General features: G+C 40.6%; 1 protein-coding gene across 5 annotated transcripts in view; it reads right to left on the bottom strand.

Moving 5' to 3' along the window:
* fn1a (fibronectin 1a) overlaps positions 1-5,196 on the bottom strand; it is a 33,156-nt gene extending 27,960 nt beyond the window's left edge. For 3 of the 5 annotated variants that reach the window (XM_031281780.2, XM_031281782.2, XM_036003892.1), the window contains exons 1-9: positions 4,864-5,193; positions 3,665-3,790; positions 3,376-3,513; positions 2,900-3,031; positions 2,531-2,668; positions 1,863-2,021; positions 1,069-1,266; positions 767-949; positions 126-302 (exon numbers count right to left, since the gene is read on the bottom strand). In XM_031281780.2, the coding sequence (XP_031137640.1) occupies positions 126-302; positions 767-949; positions 1,069-1,266; positions 1,863-2,021; positions 2,531-2,668; positions 2,900-3,031; positions 3,376-3,513; positions 3,665-3,790; positions 4,864-4,993 (1,381 nt within the window). In that variant the 5' untranslated portion in view covers positions 4,994-5,193. Of the gene's footprint in view, positions 1-125; positions 303-766; positions 950-1,068; positions 1,267-1,862; positions 2,022-2,530; positions 2,669-2,899; positions 3,032-3,375; positions 3,514-3,664; positions 3,791-4,863 lie in introns of all 5 variants that reach the window. The other 2 variants (XM_031281783.2, XM_031281781.2) reach the window with 2 other exon arrangements.
* Positions 5,197-21,804: the final 16,608 nt, after the last annotated feature.

The following is a 21,804-nucleotide window of genomic DNA, read 5'->3' as shown; positions in this document are numbered from 1 at the left end:
TTTTTATTATTATATGGCCTAAATCTGCTTTCAGCACCACACAACTTCAAACAACACCAACACCTCCAGCCCCAACATCTGTGTTCCCTTCCTTTCCTCTCTCTCCAACACAGGCAGAGACTTACCAGCCATAGGACAGAACCCAAAGCGCTGTTCTGCATCATAGTCTGTTGTGGTGCCGCACCACTTCATGCCGTCTCTACGTCCATCTGCAGTACAGTCAGTGTAGTTTCGGCCATTATAGAGGTAGGGGAACTGGCACAGAGCACCGTTAGAATTACCGCCTCGGGTTGCCACAATTACTGTTAAAAAATAAATAAATAAAAAAAATATATAAATTGTAATCACTATGAGTTATCAATATATCAATATCCAAACCCCAATAACGCTCCTGTTTTTACATTTGCATGCAACTAACATTACCACGCTAGGCTAGCTGCCTTTTTCCCCAAGATAAATCTAGCAAGTGTTACGTATCTGAGAAGATTTTTCTCAAGAAAGACTTGCCATTGTCTTTCTGAACAACAGAAAGAAACAGTCTACATTAACATTGTGTGTAACATTAGAGCATATTAGCTGGACAACAGCCAAGAGATTCACAGAAGTAGCCTAACATTAATTAGATGCAGCTAAGTAAATTTTCCAGCACTCTTCCAAATAAAGGTTGTTATATAAGAACAATTGTTCCTCCCTTGTCAACTACCAATTTAATTTCAAAATTCCTACACAATTCCTGCCTTTAATAATAGGCAACACATCTGCTCACCATTCTTCTCTGTACAGAAAGAATATTTCTGGTCTGCCTCATAGTCAGAGGAGGTTGAACACCAGAGCTGTCCATCACTGCGTCCATCTGAGATACAAGAGTGGTAGGTCTTCCCCTTGTAGACAAAGGGAAACACACAGGGCTGACCTCCAGAGTTGCCACCATACACTGGAGCTGGTCCATCTGTGTGAAGACAGAAGCACACACAAATACAGTAAATATGACTAAAAAACATATCCTTACAATTATGGCCACTGTTGATGAATGCTGTGAATTTGTAAAGACAAGGAAATATCTCTTACCCCACTGTTCACAGCTGACTCCATTGCCAAGACAGGTACAGATCATCTGCTTGGTTCCCTGGTGCTTCATCCAGCGCTGGCCGATGAAGTACGACAGTCCTGCATCTGTCCGACAGGGTCCCTCCTGGGCATGCTCAGGCAGAGTGGCAGGCTGGTAGACCACAGGCTGGATGTTAGTGATCACACGAGAGCCAGTGCCTGGAATGTAAAGTTGGATCCAGGTCAGGGGTAGCTATGCTATCACATGAAAACATTCCAAATTAAAAGATTAAGTGATAATAGTAACTCAAACATAACATTTTAATTCAATTAAAACAAGAATAAATATCTCTCAACATGCAACTGTCACTTGAAGAAAAGGTCTATACATGACTTCAGCTGAAACAACATATAGTTATGTGTGTTATACTGTATAATGTACACAGTGAAATACATATCTGGCTTTCATTTAGACTGAAAGAGGACTGCACGGGGTTAACATGTTCCATTTGAGTTTTTTGCTGTCCCCGAGTCACAACGAGCATACATTTCTGTCTCACACCCAATAATCACTTTAAGCACATTTCTCCCACTGACTTTCCCATGATGATTTGTTCCACTTCATTTCCCTGTTCCCCTTTCTCTCTTTCTCATGAGCTCATGGTCATGAGTTACAAGACACATCTTTCTCACTTCAACACTTGGACACTAGGCACTTCTTATCTCTCCCTCCTCACAGCATCTGTTTTTGGTATACATTCTTCTCTCCATACAGAGAGCAGGAGGAAAGAGACGGGGGTATTATCATTTCTCACCCAGGCCAGTGGTGTGAAGTGAAGCATGTCGCTCACACTTCCACTCCCCTCGGCCGTTCCCTGTGCAAAGACACTGGAGCGAGTGGCCTCGGGCGTCTGTCTTGGTCCAGGTATCACCAATACGGTAGGAGTTCTGAGTATCCTGGTCGTTACAGCGATCTAGGAGAGAAGTGAATGAGAGGAATTAATTAGAAATAGATGGAAACTGTGAGACAGCAACGTGGCCCTTTTGGGTGGGAAACGTTTAGGTTAATGTGCAAGAGTGCATGTTTAAAAGCCTGCAGTGGTTCCGTGGGGAGAAGTTCCTCCTGGCCTCCAGCTGTTTCCATGTTTGTGCCTTGAGACTTTGTTGATAACATGCATGATAACAATGTATTGATTACCTCCACTACAAACGTGCAAGGCCACCCTGAAGTCTTGCATGCAACAGCAAGCCAACAAGGGAATAACATTCTGTTTCACCCATTACATCAGCCAGCATCATTAAGGATGCAAGTAATAGTCTTAATTGGAAACACAACTGGTAAACAATTCCTCAACAGCCTGTTAAAATCTTCCAATAAATCATAAGATACACTGTTAGCTAGAGAGTAGGAAAAAGGAAACATACAAAAACTGGGGAGGTGATAGTTCGATAGATGGAAGAAATAAATCAAGGGGTTTTTTACTTCTGGAGGTGCATGTGATGCGTCCACTTCCCTCTCCCAGACAGGTGCAGTCCACCACCATCCATCCCTGGTACGGCTTCTCCCATGTCTCCCCAACAACATATGATGTTCCCGCCGAGTTGTCATAGCAACGCTCAGCTGCAGGTAACAGAGACTCATGAGCTACTAAAATCTTTTGTACGAAATACTCAATACAAAAATACCCTAAAAGTTAAGTCTATTTATTAACCGCCTGTAAAACATAAGAGAATGAATAATAAATAATAATGCTAATCCATCATCCTAAATTTTCTGGCTAACTAAATCAGCCGGTTTTCCCATCAGGTAAATACAGCCGTCTGTTAGTCAGTGGCTGTCTGAATGACTCACCGACAGGTTTGCAGGTCCACTCTCCCTTGCCGTTACCCAGACAGACACACTCCAACATGTAGCCTCCCGTTTCGTGGGGTCTCCTCCAGGTGTCACCGATTTTATATGAAGCCCCACCCTCATGACAGCGGTCTGGGTTGAAAGAAAGGAAAAGGATGATTTTAGACAGAGGTCCATATGCCTGGGTGTGTTTGCACAAATAGAAATCAAAGGAAAAGAAACACACACTCAGACATTTCTCCCATTATCTAACCACCCGGCTAAGTGCTAACAGCTGCACAGCACCAGTTGCTAATCAGCTGTGGAGAATATGGAGATTAACCCGTTTACTGGCCTCAGTCTGGCAGACCAGGATATACACAGAAACACTTGAGCTAGGATGTTTGGTCTGGGGTTAGAACAGTTAATGGCAGTGGGGCAGCTCCTTGTAGAGCAGGCACTCACAGAAAACACACACACACAAAACACAAACTTACTGCCGATGGTGCAACTGATCTTGCCCTTCCCTGATCCAATACAGGTACAGTCCCAGATCATGCCATCCTTGGGTCTCTCATAGGTTTCTCCCACATTATAGGACTTCTGGTTGATCTTATCGAAGCACGTTTCCTCTGGTAGAGAGAGAAAACAATGGAAAATGGGTATGTTCTGTGTTTTTGTTAAAGGATGAGGGAAATTAAGATGGATTGGTGAGGGAAATGATGCAAAAGATGTGATTTCTGGACACAGTTTAAAAAAGAATGAGACCAATACACACATACTAACCTTCAGGTTTGCTTTTACACTTGATGCCAGCAATTCCATGGCAGGTACAGACCAGAGTACTGCCCAAATACGGACGTTCCCACTGATCATTAATACCATAGAACTGACCGTTCTCTCTACAACCATCTGACAGGAGAGGGGGGAAAAAGAGAACAGAAACAAATACAGCTGATGAGACTTTGGTACCAGCTAGAATCAGGCACCAGGAGGTCACATAAAACACACCTCCTCCCTTTGCTCCTACACTTAAAAACACACAGAGTGTAGGGAAAATGTGAGCGAAAGAAAACACACTCCACCCTCACACACCCACAAACACTGTACCTGCTTACCATGTCCTTCTTCAAAATGGAAAGACAAATGAAGACACTGGAAAATGGGCTATCCCTGACCATAACTACAAAACACAGACCAGTAAAACACAGACCAGTATAAAAAAACAAAGGTTTTTGCTATCCCAAAAAAAGCAAACCCTAAATAAGAATAAACACTTTATTGTGGGACAAGACTCCACCCATGTCAGTGAAATTGACCCTGGATGTGTTGACTTGACTTCAAAGGCCCCCAGGGCTGAGTAATAAATCAGTTGCACAGAGTGGAGAATTATATCCACCTTTTAGTCCCCCCCCCCCCACACACACACACACACACACACACACACACACACACACAAGGCATGTTCTTTGTTAACATCTCATGACTTTTCAACTTTAAAAATTGAAAGAAGTCTCTCTCTCTCTCTCTCTCTCTCTCTCTCTCTCTCTCTCTCTCTCTCTCTCTCTCTCTCTCTCTCTCTCTCTCTCTCTCTCTCTCTCTCTCTCTCTCTCTCTCTCTCTCTCTCTCTCTCTCTCTCTCTCTCTCTCTCTCTCTCTCTCTCTCTCTCGTTGTGGCGTTCAACCTCAGTCACAAACTAATATATGGGGTTCCCAATCGTTTTTATTGTAAAATAATAAAACACACAGGAGAGACTACAGGGACACGACCTGAAAAGAAGTGTCCTGTTAGGTATGACTTGACTATGTACATGTTGCTTTCCATCTCAACTAACATGTCAACACATGATCGAAATTAACTGTAATTTCATTATTTACCCTCAAACTCTCTGAAGTTCCGTAAGTGACCTCTGGTTAAGGAGCAATTTACTTCTACACGAAATCACTCCTGTGACTAATAACTTGAAATAAAGAAAAAACACTTACCCTGAGATACTGAGGGGACCTGATGCTGCTGCCCTTGTCTCCGAGTCCTGCGCGTCCCTCTGGGCAAGCAGTTCACCGCGCTCCCGATACAGAGCGCAACCAGCACCCTGGCTATGGTGCTGCCGGACATAATGTGTAATGCGAGGCACTCCGCTATTGCAGAAAGTGTTTACAGGTGCTCCTTGTGCAAAGTTTATTTCACTCAGGGACGGAGAGAAGTCGGTTCCAGTGCAACTCTTATTTTCTGCTGCGCTCCTACCTCCCAGATAAATCCGCTCCTCTCCTCTCTCCAGTCCGCGGCCCCAGTGTGCAGGTTACCAGTCTGTGGGAGTGATTTATCTGGGCATGGCTTAGTTTCAGCCGGAGGAGGGAGGTCCAACAAAGAGACCGACTACCCACGCAGCACGTACAAGAAGTTAGGCGGACAAACATTTACGAAACAAACATTGTTACAAATTCCAGGTCATAAGCTCTTCCTCCTAATATTTTCTTTTTAAACCATAAGGTAAGACAAAAGTATTATTTTAGAAATACCATGCTTGTGTCCATGCAACCTGCAACACTGAAGTGGGCCTAAACAAACTTTAAAATGTCTTTGAAATCATGATCCGGCAACGCCCCATTAGCAGATTTGTATTACCCCACCTGGTTAAAACTGTAGGGCCCTGGTCCCTGCACATCTACTATACTGTATCTACTGTAAAGGTTCTGGGGTTAGGACCCTGTTGGCCACAGGGGTGCAGCCTGGCTGTCCCCTGCTCTCTCTCCCTCCCTTGAAATTTCATCCAGGGAGAAAATTAAAATCCACCATCAGTAAACTCAAACCTATAATTTTACTGTTGTCTTAGTCACTTATACAACCAAATGCCCAAATTGTGTCTGAAGAGTCCTAGGTGTGACAATTCACTAGATTTGAAATACAATGTAGATCACAGTGTTTCTTTCACTAGAAGGAAAGCCTCTCCCACTTAATTTTGCACAAATTCATACCTACCATCAAATATCGAGGGGTCTGTGTCTTCATTGCTATGTGATATTGTCATTGAGTGTTAAGCAGCACAACCTTGCTACAAGGCGTTGATGCCATGTATTATATTGGCCTATAGGTTTTATACAGTCCGGGTAGTGATCTGCAGGAATTAGGTCAATGGCGTCATTGTCTGGAAAGTCTCCAGTAGCGTAAAGTTTCAATGTCTGAATGTCTTCTGTGAGCTGGCTAACTTCTGTAATGTGCAAGTCAAGAGATCAACTTTCTTTTTCTCTCTCTTTTACTCTCTCTGGCTCGCTCTCTGTCCTTTGTTATCAGTTGTAATCAGTTGATACTTTTCTGCTGTGCATGGATTGTTGTCATTGGCTCATTTTAAAAGTCTTTTACACCTTATAAAGCAAGAGGAGTGCTCTTCATCTGTCCCTTAGTGACTGTTTTGTTCAGTACTTCCATGTGTCACTTAGTGGGAAAAGCCTTGTGTACATTTAAAGTTTATTCATTTTTAGAAAAGCCACTTAGTTAGGCATTTGTGTTTGGTTTTGCAATTGGAATATTAATAAGGTTCCTTAAGCATTATCCTTTTGTCCTTTTTTCTCCATGTTGGTAACCTTTTTTGTTATATATAATATAAAATAGTGACCACTTTGTAAATGGAAACCTACAGTGACACTTCAATTTTGCCTAATCACTCACTCATTTGTTTCCATTTTCCATGAGTGCAAACGTCATCCTAAGTCACAAGTCTAGTCACTTCTAGAGATTTTTGAGGTTGAAACAGTCATGCATAGTGAGTCCCTAAATTTCTCTTCAATAACAGAAACAGTTGTTTTGTGTCCACCTTGGAGCAATGGATGCATCAGCCAAGTTTTTTAAATAAATGTCCCACGTAATGATGATGCAGACACTTTGATACAAACAAAAACAAAATCTTCAAGCAACCCGCTAGATCGTCGTTGACACTTACAGTACATGTAATGTGCGCTTCACATAAAGCACTTTCAGACCGATCCATTCCTGACAAAAATGAAAAACGGCACGCTCGGTGTCATGATTTCCTCTGCGATGTCATGAGCTCAACTGTTAGAGCAGTAAAACAGATTAATACTCAGTCAGCTGGCAAATCAAGTCAATCAAGCCGTAGTGAAAAGGGAGTGCAGGCTCTCTAACTCGGGCCATGTGGGTTATCTTATGTGTGTCAGGAAATCTACAGTAAATTTTCGAGGTGTTAGAGAGATTTCGTGTTGGCATCATTTGGCTCTACCGTGACATTTGTGTTCACACCGTCTCTCATTGAGCATTTGTTCCGCGCAAAATGATGCAGGAGGAAATTAGTTTGATATGCCATTGGACTCATCTGTTGCATTTTGTCCCATGCATGGGAAATCTGTTGGCTGGAATGTGGACATGCCATAACACTGTCTGTGGTTTCTTCTCTATGAAACCAAGACAGAGAAGATTGATAAAACTCAAAGACTCAACAATTGTATTCCTGTCTATGGTAGTAGTAGCTCAGAGTCATTTTATTTAAAAGGATGCATGCAGGTCACTCTGACTGAAGCCCTGCATTCACATTTTGTGAGGGTACATGTTTTACAATATGTTCAGCTCAAGAAGTGAGGAAACATCACTTCTGAGCAGAGAAGTATATGGACATGTTTGTCTGAAGGCAACGTCACACAAAGGTGAAAAGATGAAAAGGTCATCTGATACTACTGACCGCAGTTTTACACCTCGAGTGCATTTCTTATTATCCGTAGAGGCATTGACAATGTTGTGTTTCTGTGTTGAACTTGAACTTAGAGCTCGTGACAACAGAACATTGCTAAATTTGGACCGCACAGGCTCAGCCTCGGGCCTCATAGCAGAGGAGAGGAAGCTACATCATGCCATAATAATGAGGTAATCATATCAGTCTAATGTAGTGAGATAGTTATGTTACATTAAAATGCAGTTATCCACTGAAACCAACTGAAAGCGCTAACCACTAGATTTAATACTTCCACTGGGTGGTGGCTTGTTTTAGTGATCTTTGATTTTTTTCATTGACATTCTAAGTTTGTCCAAAAACTGGGTAAAGTAACTTTTTCACCATCATTTATTTACAAAAGTTCCTAGTTTTTTTTTTACTCCCTCACACGACTACCCCCAAAGTGAAATAATTTCCCTGTGGTTACCATCTCTATACCACTTCAGCTACTGCAATGCCGGGATGAATGTTGATGAAGCCGGAAATCCCAGTTTAAAGCCATTATCTGGTTATTGTGCAAGCTCGCTGTGGCTGCACATATAAATATACAACATTCTTATGGTTATAAAGCCTGGTTTTAAGTGGTAATTTGCCATTAAAAGTGAATCACGCAAGATGGTCACAATGAAACCTGCGACAATCATTTCCTGTATGCAGCTTGGTCACGTTGTTGAGACAGTCACAGACACAAAACAGACTTTTTCTCCATGTGACTTGAGCTTCTCTGCATTAAAGGGGCTGTACTTGATAATCAGAACAATAATATAGCAGCAAACAAATATTTGCTTTGTAAAGATATAGTGGAGTAATGGCGTCCTGATCAATACAAACGTAAAATCTGTCCTTCTATATGGCTGTGAAACCTGGAAAACCACCAAATCAATCATTGATAAACTACAAATGTTCATTAACAACTGTCTCAGATGAGGATTTGGTGGCCCAACAAGATATCAAATGTAGACCTGTGGAGACGCATGAACCAGGAGCAAATCCACATTGAAATCAAATCCACAAAGTGGGGATGGATCAGTCATACAATTAGGAAGGATCCGAGGAACATAGCAAGACAAGCTCTGGACTATAATCCCCAAGGCAAGAGGAAGCTAGGAAGACCTAAATCCAACTGGAGGCGATCCACGCTTGATGAACTGACCAAGACGGGGACCTCCTGGCAAGAAGTAAAGACCTTAGAGGAGAGTGAGGTGGAGATCCATGGTGGACGGCCTATGCTCCCAAGGGGGCCAAGAGGATTAAATGAAAATGAAAATGAATAAGTGAATGGTGTCCTGAGCAGAGAATGAAGTCACACTCCCTCTGTGTGTTATAAAGAGCTTCTCTGTTCTTTGTTTGGATGGCCGTGAAAAAACGCAGGTATTTTACATATTGTGGAACGGTCTATGAGAGCAGTATGGAGGCTATCCCAGTAGAGTGCGGATCGGGCCACATTTTTCTGTCCTAGCCCGGCCTGCGTCTGACAGAGCAGTAACCGAACCCGGCCCGAGCCCGACAGGCATTAAGATATTTATGTCCGAGCCCGACCTGAGCCGGACACAGTTAAAATCTCGGTTTTTTTCTCATACTAATGACACATACATTTGTTTGTTTGTATGGAAAGCCCGCTTTTATTAAGCAATTGTAGGAAGGCATTCGGAAATGTCAACAGATGAGTGCATCAGCGCACACAGGGCAACAAGCACACATTAACACAGGCGGGCACCTACATAATAAGCTTTTTTAAATTTAAAATGTTCAATGCCTTATCGCGCTAATGTGACCGAGCCCGACCCGAACCCGAACATCATTTCTAAATATCTGTCCGAACCCAGCCCGTCAGGTACTGTCGGGTCCCGACGGGCTCGGTTCGGGTATCCATCCTCTATATCCCAGTCTGCTGGGTTTTTTTAGTATTTCAAGTACAGCCACTTTAAACCTTACACTGTGCTTTTGTTGTACAGCACATACAGTGTATGATTGAATGAAACAATGTACAGATTTCTATGTATTTTATCCCAAGTAAACTTCTCAACTTGGATTTAGCAGAAAGCTTGCAGACACTGGAACAGATACAGTCTTGTTTTGGATGTTTGGAAAGATCCTGAGAGAAAAGTGAGAGGTTAGAGAAAGTGCATGAAAGAAATTGGGTATTGAAAGTATTGAGTAAAGTTTAGAGAATTGTGAAAACCTTTTGAGAAACTTTCAGTTCAGATGGAGATATGAATAATAAGAGACAGTGGGTGTAGTGAGTGAAATAGAGGCGACGTGATGTGAGTGAATAGAAAGTTGAGAAACTTTCGAAGAGCTAGTTGAGTTTTATGCTGATGTGTGGAAATCAAACTGTAACTTGACGTGATTGCAACACACTCAGAATGATCATCCTGAGAAACAGGACAGCTGCGAAGTCTATGTACAGCTGCTGCACATTTTCAACCAACTTTTTCTTTCTAAGCCCCTCTCTTTTTCAAATCTTCTCAAAATGTTACTCTTTAGGTGCTGTCTGACCTTACTGTCTTTCTTTCTTCTCTCCCCCTTTCTAACTGTGGTTTAGCACCATGTGGTGTCCTTGCACTGAATAATTGGCCAATTCCTCACATATTATTGCAACATCCCAGAGCAGTCTCCACTGGCTTGTTCTTCTCGTCTTACACTATTCTTTCCAGGCCTTCCTCTCATACAGTGTTTTCCATTTTTAAAATGTCTTGCATTCCTCTATCTGACCCCCTAACTGCATCTTTAATGTTCTGATGTGTCTCCATGTGTCCATTCTGTTCACTTTAAACACATTTAGTAGTATGTTTGCTGTCATGAAATAAAGGAAAGTACATTAGGTTTCTGCAAGAGACCTAGTTTACAATGCCATGCACTTTAGCACAGTTGGTCTGTATAGTTGTGTCCAATTTCAAGGGGCAGCCTCTTTCTAGTCAAATTTGGATCATAGTATCCTCTATTTTTTCTAATATTGTTGAACAGTCCTCATCTACTTAACTGAAAATATAATGATGTCACATAAAACAGGTCTTATGGAAGTCATTGGTGAATAGATTCCATTAACTTGACCAATGAAGATGCCTCGAATGGATGTTAAAACAAGACTAAAGCTGCATCTCATGTCGCTTAACCCTCATATTGTCTTCCCGTCGATCATGCACTTGCCTGTTTTTAAATTTTGCCTGTTTATAAAGCATAAAGTAGCCTATAAATGTTCACCCAATTCTGTGTTACATCTTTTTGGCCAACTTCATAACTTATTACCACTAGTTTTACACTTCTTTATGGAATTGATGGTGAATAAATCTCATTTACATTAAATTACGCCTAATTATTGAGTAAAATAAGTAGGGATGCACCGATGTATCGGCTGAACATCGGTAACGGGCGATATTTGCCTCGTTAACTGCCATCGGCCATCGCGGAATAAAAATGACATTCGCCGATGATTATATGTGTCATGAACGCTGTGCTCAGGAGAAACTTTTTTTCCCTCTTTTTATTTGGGCGGGGGGAGAGACCGAGACGGAAGAGGGCACCCGCGCACTTTCCTCAGTAACTTAGATTAAACAAAGAAGATGGCGGTCGTGTGGCAATATTTTACAGTTTCAGAGAAAGATCAGCGTTTTGCAGTTTGCAATACGTGTTCCATTGAAATTTCAAGAGGAGGGGCTGTTAGAAAGTCATTTAACACAACAAATCTCATTGGACATTTAAGAAGCAGGCACGAGGAGGTGTACGGCGATTACCTGCAAGCTGACCAAAAACGGAAAAATGAAGCTGCCAAGAAAGCGCAAACCCCCGGTAAGACTCAGACTTCAATTGACACGGCGTTTGAGAAAGCCAAACAGCTGCCTCCAGACAGCGCCAAAGCGAAACAAATAACAAACAAGGTGATGGAGTTCAATAATAATAAATTGGTCTGATTGAATTTGTGCTCATTCTAGGATAGTGTGATCAAGAGCCGAAAGACTTGTATGTTTCCATAGCACAAAAGAAGGAATAAATAACAAAAAGAAAAAACATCGGCATCGGCCATCGGCCAAGTTGTTATGTTAAACATCGGTATCGGTATCGGCCCAGAATTTCCCAATCGGTGCATCCCTAAAAATAAGTAGCAATTAGGAATTATCTTGACTAATAGTTAAGGTCAGAGAAACATATGTTTATGGATGATTACAGATTTTCTCCCTGATATACCATAACAGTAGTGATCATCAATTAGCATTGGGGACCATCCATGTTATTTTTAGGAAATTTGGTTGAAAAGAAAGCCATGTTTCTGACGTTTGAAAACGAGTCAAATTTGACCCGAGGACAACAGGAGGGTTACATTGCATCCCTGACTCCTCCACTTGCCTCCCTTCCAGAAATCATGGGAGGAGAGAGGCAACAATGAGACGTCCTTTCCTCTGAAGAATCACATGAATTTGTCAGCTGTGTGGGCAGAGTTAGCAAGTCCTTCAAGTGCACGGCTTCCAGGAAGGCTGCTCTTGTGTATACTTGGCTATAGCTCCTTGGTGATCCCTCCTCGATGCTCGCTCCTCGCTCCTCGGGGCAGAAATAAGAGCTTTGAGACGGCCTTTTCAGGGGACAGAACAACTTCTGGTTCAGCCGAGGACCGAGGAGTCGAGGAGCTATCAAATAAGGGACATGGGATGTACATCAAGACAATGTTATGTAAAGCTTTACTTACGCACAGCAGTGCCTTCAGCAAATTGCTGTGTTAGCAACATGCTGATAATGTTGTTAACCATCTTGTTTTAGCGTTTAAGATAACATTTGTTAATTATCACTAAACAACAGGTACAGCTGAGGCGGATGGGTATGACATGGGTATTTGCAGGTGTTTAGTTGCAAAGTATAGGACAAATCCAAATTGTTCTTGATGATGACGCTATAGGAAACGTCAGAGGATCACCAGACTTACCACAGTTCATCCTGAGGGGAGCATAAATGTTTATACCACATTTCATGGAAATCTATAAAATAGTTGCTGATATATTTCACTCAAAACCACAAATGTCAAATATGGCGCTAAAGAAAATGTCAGGAGATCACCAAAGTCAGAAGGCTTCATCCTCTGGGCACCATGAAGGCCTGTACAGACATTTGTGCCTATCCATCTAATAGTTGGTGAGATATTTCAGTCCGGACAACGCCTGATCAAAATTGCAACAAGAACGTTCTACTGGTACCTGCATAGTTAGCATTTGCTTTTTACATCATCCATCAAGTTTAGACATAAAAAATAATCAATCATAAACTCGTGCTATCACGGAACTTCCCTGGTTTACCCCCAAGATTTACCACAATCTCTGCAGTTCAAAGGCAACCTCCTGGTAGTAAAACATATCAGTCTTTATGAGTTGATGAGGACCGCCTAATTGCAGGACATTTTTTGTTTCTGTAAGGCAAGGGGTGGGAACCCACAATGATGCTTTGGTGAATCATCTGTGGAAACTTTTGGAAAAGAGAAGAAGAGAACGAAAAGCCACGGGTTAAACTTTCAATCTTGTGACATTTACACATTTGTAAGGAGGGGGATGCCAACATGATGAATCCAAATATTATCATATATATATAATCATATCTTTCACCCTGTTTAGTCATGTACTCACCTTTATTTTTTATGATAGTTGTGTCTCTGGGTCTGCTTTTGCTAAACCTGCAGTATTTATCTATAGATCTTGCAGCACTCTACACCATGCACTTAATGTACAATAAGGCTTACATGCATGTCATTTATTAAAAAGTTAAAATCTACAAAAGGAAACAAATACATTTCTAATCTCTGTCAACATCTTTTCTGTTTCCCTCCCCCCCTGCTTTCCTCTCTTCTTCCTCCTCCAGCCTCCCCCCTCCTCCAGGGAGATGAGGTCACAGTCTGAGGAAAGATGGAGTGATTAGGAGTTCAGACTCCACACTTTTCTTAGCTGGATTAGTTCTGGATATCTTCAAAGCCATCTCAGTATTTGTAGCTAGTCAGACCTGGTTTGAAATGTGGCATAAATCATTGTGCAACTGAGTAGGCTAAGTTATTATCATGTTATCTTTCATCCATTCGGTAGCCACTGGAGCAGCTACTGCCAGCGTTTGTCTCTCAGCGTCACAGATGTTTTACAGAGGCGGTCTTTAAAAGATTAAGTTGCTCAGCAGTGGGTAATTGTCGTGCATGAGAACTCATTATTACAATACACATAAAGGCAATTTGTTGATTTCATCATTTAAATATTAAATGTTTTACTTCCATTTATTTGTTTTAGCGGCTAATTTGGTGCAGATTTCATGAATGTTTGATACTTTAAGCTATCAAAAAGCTGTGAAATGCAAAGTTTTGGAGTGGGTGACGTCTCCTGGAGATTCTGATATCTTACCCCCTCCCCCCCCTGTGTGACCTTACTCATTGCCATTTGCTTCGGAGACGTGCTGGAAAAATCACAAGAGAGCCCAAGAGGGCGTGAGAGCAACATGGCCCCTAACCACCTATACACCCATTAGCTACAGTACACCACAGATATGAGTGATTCAGATCTCTAACCATTGAATTATTACAGATAGACTGGAAACTTCCAAGTGTGTCATATACACCTCATGGACCACTTCCACTGCTGTTGTCATGGGAATGGGGACTGTTGTTGTTTTCTTTTCTTTAACCATATGGAAAGGGTGACAAAGGGATTTGGATGTTATGTATCAAGGTAACATAAAAGCTCTCATAGTCTCATCTGCTGTGGCAATGTAAAAGGTCAATTGTTCCATGCCTAGCATTACTTTCCGAATGCTTTAGTTTAATTAAGACTTATGCATGTACATTGTTGTACATTTTAGTCCAAGTCATAACCCGAATTCCACCTACTTTTTCATTTTTCTGACTTCACTTTAAAGACTGAAGTTAACTATCGTATTGATTTAAGGGTACATCTTAAGAATGTCAGGAGTATTCACAAAAGCTAGCCAACATTTATGATATAATCATTTAGTTTTTCTGACACTGACGTGGTTGTTCCTGTGGTTGTTCAACAGGTTCTCACTCCCATCTCGTAAAATACGGACGCTTGGTCAGGTGCCTTTGTCGTTGTTATTGATGCTAAAAGTCTCCTTTAGCATCATATAACGCGCTTTAACTAAACGCGCTTGGTCAGGACTATTGGTGTCCCTTTTGACGCAGTTATGGTAAGGTAAAGGTCGTGGGTGGGCTTACGTTTCCGTGACTCGCGGGAATAACGGGACGTTTAAAGAAGAAAGCGACTTTAGGAAACGTGACAAGCGGGACACAAACCTCGGTCTCCTGAGTGAAAGTCCTGTGTTTTACCCATCCACCACCCCAATCAACCTCCTTACGCAGAATTTTGGCCTTAAATAGGCTACTACTGGCTAAACCCCATGTAGCTGCCTGCTCTCCCCGGTATGTTATACAAACATGCTGAAGGACGCCTTTTTCATCGCTTCAGACGCTGACAGCCACTGTCCAAACGTCTGTATTTTACGAGTTTGGAACGGGTTGGGTTGTTACTGTATCTTAAAACCTGCACCTTTTTTAAAAGGCCCATTCATATGTTAGTTCATTTTAGAACTGAATGAGAAATATAAGTCTATGTTGGCCTCGACTTAATTTGACTTTTGTTTGTTTCATTTTTTCAAAATAATACTTCTGCATTGTTTATCAGAACCCCTGCTTTAAGCAATATATGCTTTTAATACTGCATCACAAAATGGCCTTGAATGTACTTGTTGAAGATGCTCATTATTCTAACCTAAATTAAAGTTTGGTCAACTTCTTGCATTTGTTGCTTGTATTTTTCTTTTATGTCACCATTTCTGATTATGGAAATTAAATGAGATATAAGTCTGCACTTTTCAGATAGAAAATACAAAGTAATCTACCTTTTTTTTGATTGTGTGTACCACAGTTTGTAGTATGTTTTTTTTCTTTTTTTCTACATACTGTACCTGTATCATTTTCACCATATGTCTTATGAGTTACAAGTATGTTTTGGAGACATCATATACACTGCCCATTACTGAAACATGTATTTTCTGTAGGGACCGTATACATCTAATTTTGCAGCTATCAATAGCTGTCTCCCACACAGGGGTGCAACTACCCAGTGTCAGAGGGGTATGCAGCAACAATTTTGCTGTGCCGGACATCATCATGTATGGGCTTTAAATAATAAAGGTTTATCTTTCAAAGTATATCAGCGACGTTAACGGTCGCCAGGTTGCCCTTGGCAACCAAATTGTGACAATTGGCAACCTAATCATCACCCCTGGTTGATGTGATTTGAGTGGTGAGTGGCTTTCCATCTCTGTCTGCACTATTTTTTTTCTCACACTTTTTTTTACCCCCAAAAAGGACAGTGAATATGTTGGTCAACAGAACTTCAAACCATACTGGACATTTAGTTGTGTGTGGTCTAATAGAACTCCTACCTGATGTCATCACTGGTCTCATCTCTACGTGATGCCATCGCCGACCTCATGTCTGTCTCATTCACTCCTTGCCTGTGTTCTTCTCCACTAAGACATATTGTCAAATAAACATTATGTAATAGATTTTTTCATTAGTTTTTTCATATTAATAATATTAAGAAATTAATCTGTTGGTATCAAGTTGCTCCCCCTACACTTCCACCTAATGTTAGACCTACCTGTTGCCTTCCCCTGCCTTTCCTGATCCACCATCCTCACACCTGAATGAAATGAACTCACTGTTAAATATAGCAGCCTAAATTCAATTCTTAAATCAGCCTAGTGATGGCATCAGATAAGACAACTGTTATGCAGTAAGATTTTTTTTTTTTTTTTCATATTTATTTATTTTTCTTCTTGTCATTTATTGTGCATGCTACCTTATATTTACCAGTTGTTATTTGACCTTAATAAAATTGAGATATGTCATGCATGGGATTGGTACCATAGGGTTTAACCAAAATCTAAATGTAGCTATCAGCAACATTGGTTTGCTTTAAGTTAGCAAACACTAGCCAGTCTGTTAACATGGATATTTGCAAGCCTCCAAGTTTGGTAGCAAATCTATGCATGATTCCATGGTAAACCAGAGTTATTGCATTAGTTATGTTTTCCAGATTATTGTCATTTATTGTACATGCTACCTTTATATTTACCAGTTTTCAGCTCAGCAACCTCGGTTTTGCATATTCTAAGCTAGCTGTAAACCCCCCTTTGGCTGCTACATTCCCAGTGTTAGCAAACGCTAGCTAGTCTGTTAACATGAATATTTGCAAGCCTCCAAGCACAGACGTCACACTTTAAATCCTACCTGTTGCCTTTCACCATCCACTTATTTAACTGCTGTCACATCCCTTAACATTTCATCTCCTTTTCCCTCTTTCTTTTTCTATTTTTCGCCCCAACAGCTGTTTTGCTTTGTTCTTTTTCTTTTTCCATACTACTCTACTTCACTACTCTTACCTGCTTGCTCTGCGCTCACGGCGCCCACCTGCTCCCCTCTTCTATGTCAACATTCTATGATGGAATCTTATGAGACAGGGCGTCTACTCTATCCTGTTAGTCCTCTAAAATGTTATATAACATTGAGGAAATGCAGAAATGATTTAGAAACGCACAACAGCAGCCACATATAGAAAATACCAAAAAAAGAATTACTACATTTATTTTATTTTTTTTAACCATCGCTTTGCGCCCCACATGGTGCTGCGGCCCTATGTGCCGCATATAGCGCATACCCACTTTTTGCGCCACTGCTCCCACATGTAGGAAATACTGTATGTCATGAGCTTTTCCCCAAACCATAGATGGTAAAAGCCAAAACCTGATTAAACCCAAAAAAAGAATACATCCGTAGATTCTGAATGAGAAGGCTTTTTGGAGATTTGGGATACAAACTAACACAGCCATCCGTTAACTTCAAAGAATAATACACAGATGGAAGCTGCACTTAATTGAAAAGCTCATCCATAGACTAAGCAGCTGTGTTCTGAAAGCAAACAGCCAGTAAGTGCAAACTGTGTTTGATTGTTCAGTTAACATACTGTGGGCTAAACAAACAAAAAGGAGGAAAAGTGGGTTACATTTGCTTTTTTTTATGAACGCATCTTGTTTCATTCGTTCTACTTCAGCTTCAGAGTCATTCTTTCTTTCTCAACACCCCACTTTCCTCAAATGTCCCCAGTCCCTCTCTCTTCCATCATCCCATTTCTCCATCTCCCCCCAGGCGCCCCATAAACAAACAGACACATGATGTCATCACTGCAGTATTTGGTTTATCTCCTGGTGACAGACCATAATGCATTGGGCTGTCGACCCCCGCAGGGAACCCAATCTGGATGGGAGGAAGTTAGAAGTGGTTTGTTACAGCCAACAGATCTCACAGACAGATGTGAATTGTGCTGCATCAATAGCACCATAAAAGTATATTCTCCACCTTTTTCCCAAGAGTTAACCATTGAACACACCTATAATATCTAATAATGACCAAATGGATTTACAGCACTGCCTCTTAGGGCAGCTGTTTTTAAACATCTGTGCTAGGATAACTATAAAAAAAACTGTATAAAACGATTGTTAATTGAAGTAAAGTGGACTCAATACTTTAAAGAGTTTTGCTGACCAGACCACATATATTTAACATTAGCTAGATATATTCTTCCAATGCATGGGTGTTTCTTTTTAGTTAAATAATTCAGTTGTTTGAATGAAGCAGTATCTAAACGAGTACATAGTGCTTTGTAGTATTAGTTTATACACTGTAAACCCAGATTTAGTTGTAATTCAACTTTTTAATGGTCACTACTTGTTCTTTCATATTTTGATAAAAACATTCATTACTAAATAATCACCTTAAGTATGCAGTGCACAGATCATTTTAAGCAGAGATAACTAAGGATGTTAAATTTCTGTATGGGAGGGGCGGGGTCGTTTGAACTGTTCTGCCTGAAGCAGTGCAAAGGCTCATGGGATAAATACTGTATATGTTTTGAACAGTTTCTGTCCTAGTTAAAGTGTGTTTTATAATGTTCTGTTAATGTTGGGTGTGCATTTATGTTATCTGGGTTTTAGTTTTGTATGGTTGATTTAGTGTTCATGTTTATCTACATTTATTGTTGGTGGGGACTGATGGGGTCTGGGCTGTGAAGAAGTGTTCAGTGGCATATATACAGATTGAAAACCAGTAACTCCTGAGTGAAACTGTCCATCCACTGCAATACATTGGGAGTTTGCAATGTGGTATGTGTTCTGTATTATTTTCTATATTTATGGAACACATGTATTCAATACATTGTTCTTAAAGTTATTCTGTAATAAAGAAAAAAACATATTTATATAAGGAAAGAATTGATTTAATAGTGACAAATAGCCTGATGTATATTTATAATGTTTCTTTGCATGTTTAAAGGTGCTCTAAGCGATGTTGGGTGATGGCACTTATTGTTGACATTCAAAGTATTTTCAAACAAAACACAAAACACCCCTCCCTCCTCTTCATCTCATCCCCTCTCCCTCCCTTCTGTGCTTCCGCACACTATTCCCCCCCCCCCCCCCCATATCCTTCTTGTTGGTTATTGGCTGGAAAGCTGGAAGACTGTTTGTTATGTTTGGTGGAGCAGGTTGGCACAGTTTGTTTTTGTTGGTGTTTGTGGAGCCTGGGCTGTCTACAGAGACAGCGTTTTTTTTACAGTGTGTTCAGGGGACAGGCAGCTAGCAGATAGTGAGGAGATGTTTTCTGTATGTGACAAAAATTTTGTAGCCTAAAAAACACGTGACATCGCTTAGAGAACCTTTAACTTAACATGCTTGTTTTAGACAACATGACTCCAGAAAAAAAAAAATTTATGTTTACTAATGATTTTTAGTAATGACTACTAATGTAAACTTCATTTGTCTACTGCATCAACTTACCGCTCTGTTAATACAACTTGACCTGTTAAGTTTCACCTTGTGCAAATACGTAGACTGTTTAAAGCTTTAGTGCGTGAGGATTGTGGCGTCCGGTGACTTTCCCGCGCAGAAGCTCAAGTGAAGATAGAAAGATTGAAATTGAAATGATGTGGGACAACATCCACAGTCTTAGTTCTGTGTAAAAATGCATACTAAAGTTCAGCAATCTGAGTCACTCGTATCACAAATGCATTACTTTGTAATGTCAACACACTATACAACGGAAAAATGTAATAATTGCTGTTTTGATAACTTTCCAAAGTTGTAAAATCCTGTATTATAAACATAATGCAGTGTTGAGAAGCCTTCAAATTCACAGTCATTTAACTGTCTCATACAAACAAAGACCTTTATTAATATGGCAATGCACACAGACTTGCTGAATTGCCATAATTTAACACTTTGGATTATGGCATGCAGGGGGTGGAAAATGTCAAGTAAGAGATGGTGTACCATAGATATAGATATGTTCTATATCTATGTGGTGGACAATATCCACAGTCCTATTTATGTGCAAAACTATAGCTCAGCCAAAATGAGTTATTAACAGTCTGACTTGTTCAGACCAAAACAGCCCTACATTAAAACAAGATACAGGGCTGCGGTGGTGTGTTTCCACCCCCTACACGCCATAATCCAAAGTGTTAAATGATGGCAATTCAGCAAGTCTGTGTGCATTGCCATATTAATAAATGTCTTTGTTTGTGTGATCATAGTAAAAGACAGCGATGAGTGCAGTTCAGTTATGTATTTGCCATTGATAGCATTTGCCACATTCGCTCTATCTGCTATCAGCAATAACACAGTTATTTACCATGCTGATCATTAAAGTGCATCATGTTAAGGTGATGAGTGTAGTTCGCTTTGCAGCATGGCAGCCATTTCATTTGGTTAAATCCAAATCATTTGACCCTTTACTCTACAGTCTATTTCACTGACTGATGAATCATGATCAGTGGTTGTACAGGAGGAATGTTAATGTCAGTTTTAAGGTGTTGCCATCTGTATTCCACTTTATTCAGTTGTTTTGTAAGTCAGGATGACAGTAGTCTCGCTTTGCCAGACCCTCCTCCAAAGTGCGCTGAAGGAGGGTCTGGCTACTCCACGTAGCATTCGGGAATGGGAGGAAAACATGCTCTGGTTTAATGGCATTTCCTTAAACCAATCAGAATCGTCATGGGTGGTGCTAAACTCCGCACAGAGCCGCTGCAAAAATAGTCGTGCGAGAGAAAACTCAGATTGGACAGCTAGTCTAGCTAGCTGTCTGGATTTACCCTGCAGAGATCTGAGGAGCAGTTAACCATTAGTCCTGATAAATTCAGCAAATTTAAAATTCCAACACAAAGAAAGTGGAAGGAAACGGAAAATACATGCATCCAGCGGAATTTCCTGCAGCACCGGAGCAATCCCGGAAGTGGAATGCAAAGGATATAGAATATTATGGCAGCAATTTGGTGACATTTTACATGGAAAACATTATTAGAGTGTCATTATCATAACTTTGCAGAAATCATGAGATATGTAACATTATACCATTTAAAAAAATAACATGGGGTCTCACTGATGCCCCGTGTGTAGTTCAGACCCAGACTTTGGATAAACACTGACAATGAGTTTACAGGCCTCTTCGAAGCGTCATCACTATATATGGCAGAAGTACTTGTTTTCATAAGTCTGGGCCCATGTTTTAAATGTGGGTGCTGGTCTGGGAACACAAATCAACCTCTGGTTTATTTTTTAGTTTTGGTTCCCAGATTAGGTGTCCATTTCCGTTAAATACAATATATCTCCTAGTCGAGAATAATATTTTTTCTGCCTTTGGTTATTGAGGAAAGAAGGGACTTGGCTTGTAAGTTTCTTGGCAGATTGAAAAATGTTACCATGTATTAGTGGTTGAATGGATAAAGTGCTCTTTGGGCTACTTAAGAAAGATGTATGAGCCCAGACAGTGACCCGTCTGACCCTGCTGTCCCCTGTCTGACCTGGAAATATTTAACATCCTCATTTGCGTATGTGCATAGGTTTCTAAACAAAACATATCCAATAAATAATTCAATAAGAAAAAAGCAAGAGAATAATGATATGTCATTCCTGTAAAATAAGTTATTTATTTCAATATTTAAAAATGTTATGCCTACAGGCGATTAAGATAAGAAATATATTGTAAGATGTAAGTAAGTAAAACTTAAATGAATTGCTGATTTCACAGTTGCCAGTATTGACTGTTTTCTCAACTCAATATGAAGCTAAAAATATCATGTTAGTTACCAAGGGGGATTTAGATTGGGGTTTCCAT

The sequence above is a fragment of the Sander lucioperca genome, chromosome 8 (genome assembly GCF_008315115.2).
Source record: "Sander lucioperca isolate FBNREF2018 chromosome 8, SLUC_FBN_1.2, whole genome shotgun sequence".
Taxonomy (NCBI): Eukaryota; Metazoa; Chordata; class Actinopteri; order Perciformes; family Percidae; genus Sander; species Sander lucioperca.
Note: the sequence above shows the minus strand (reverse complement) of the source record. Positions and strands in the feature narration are given on the sequence as shown.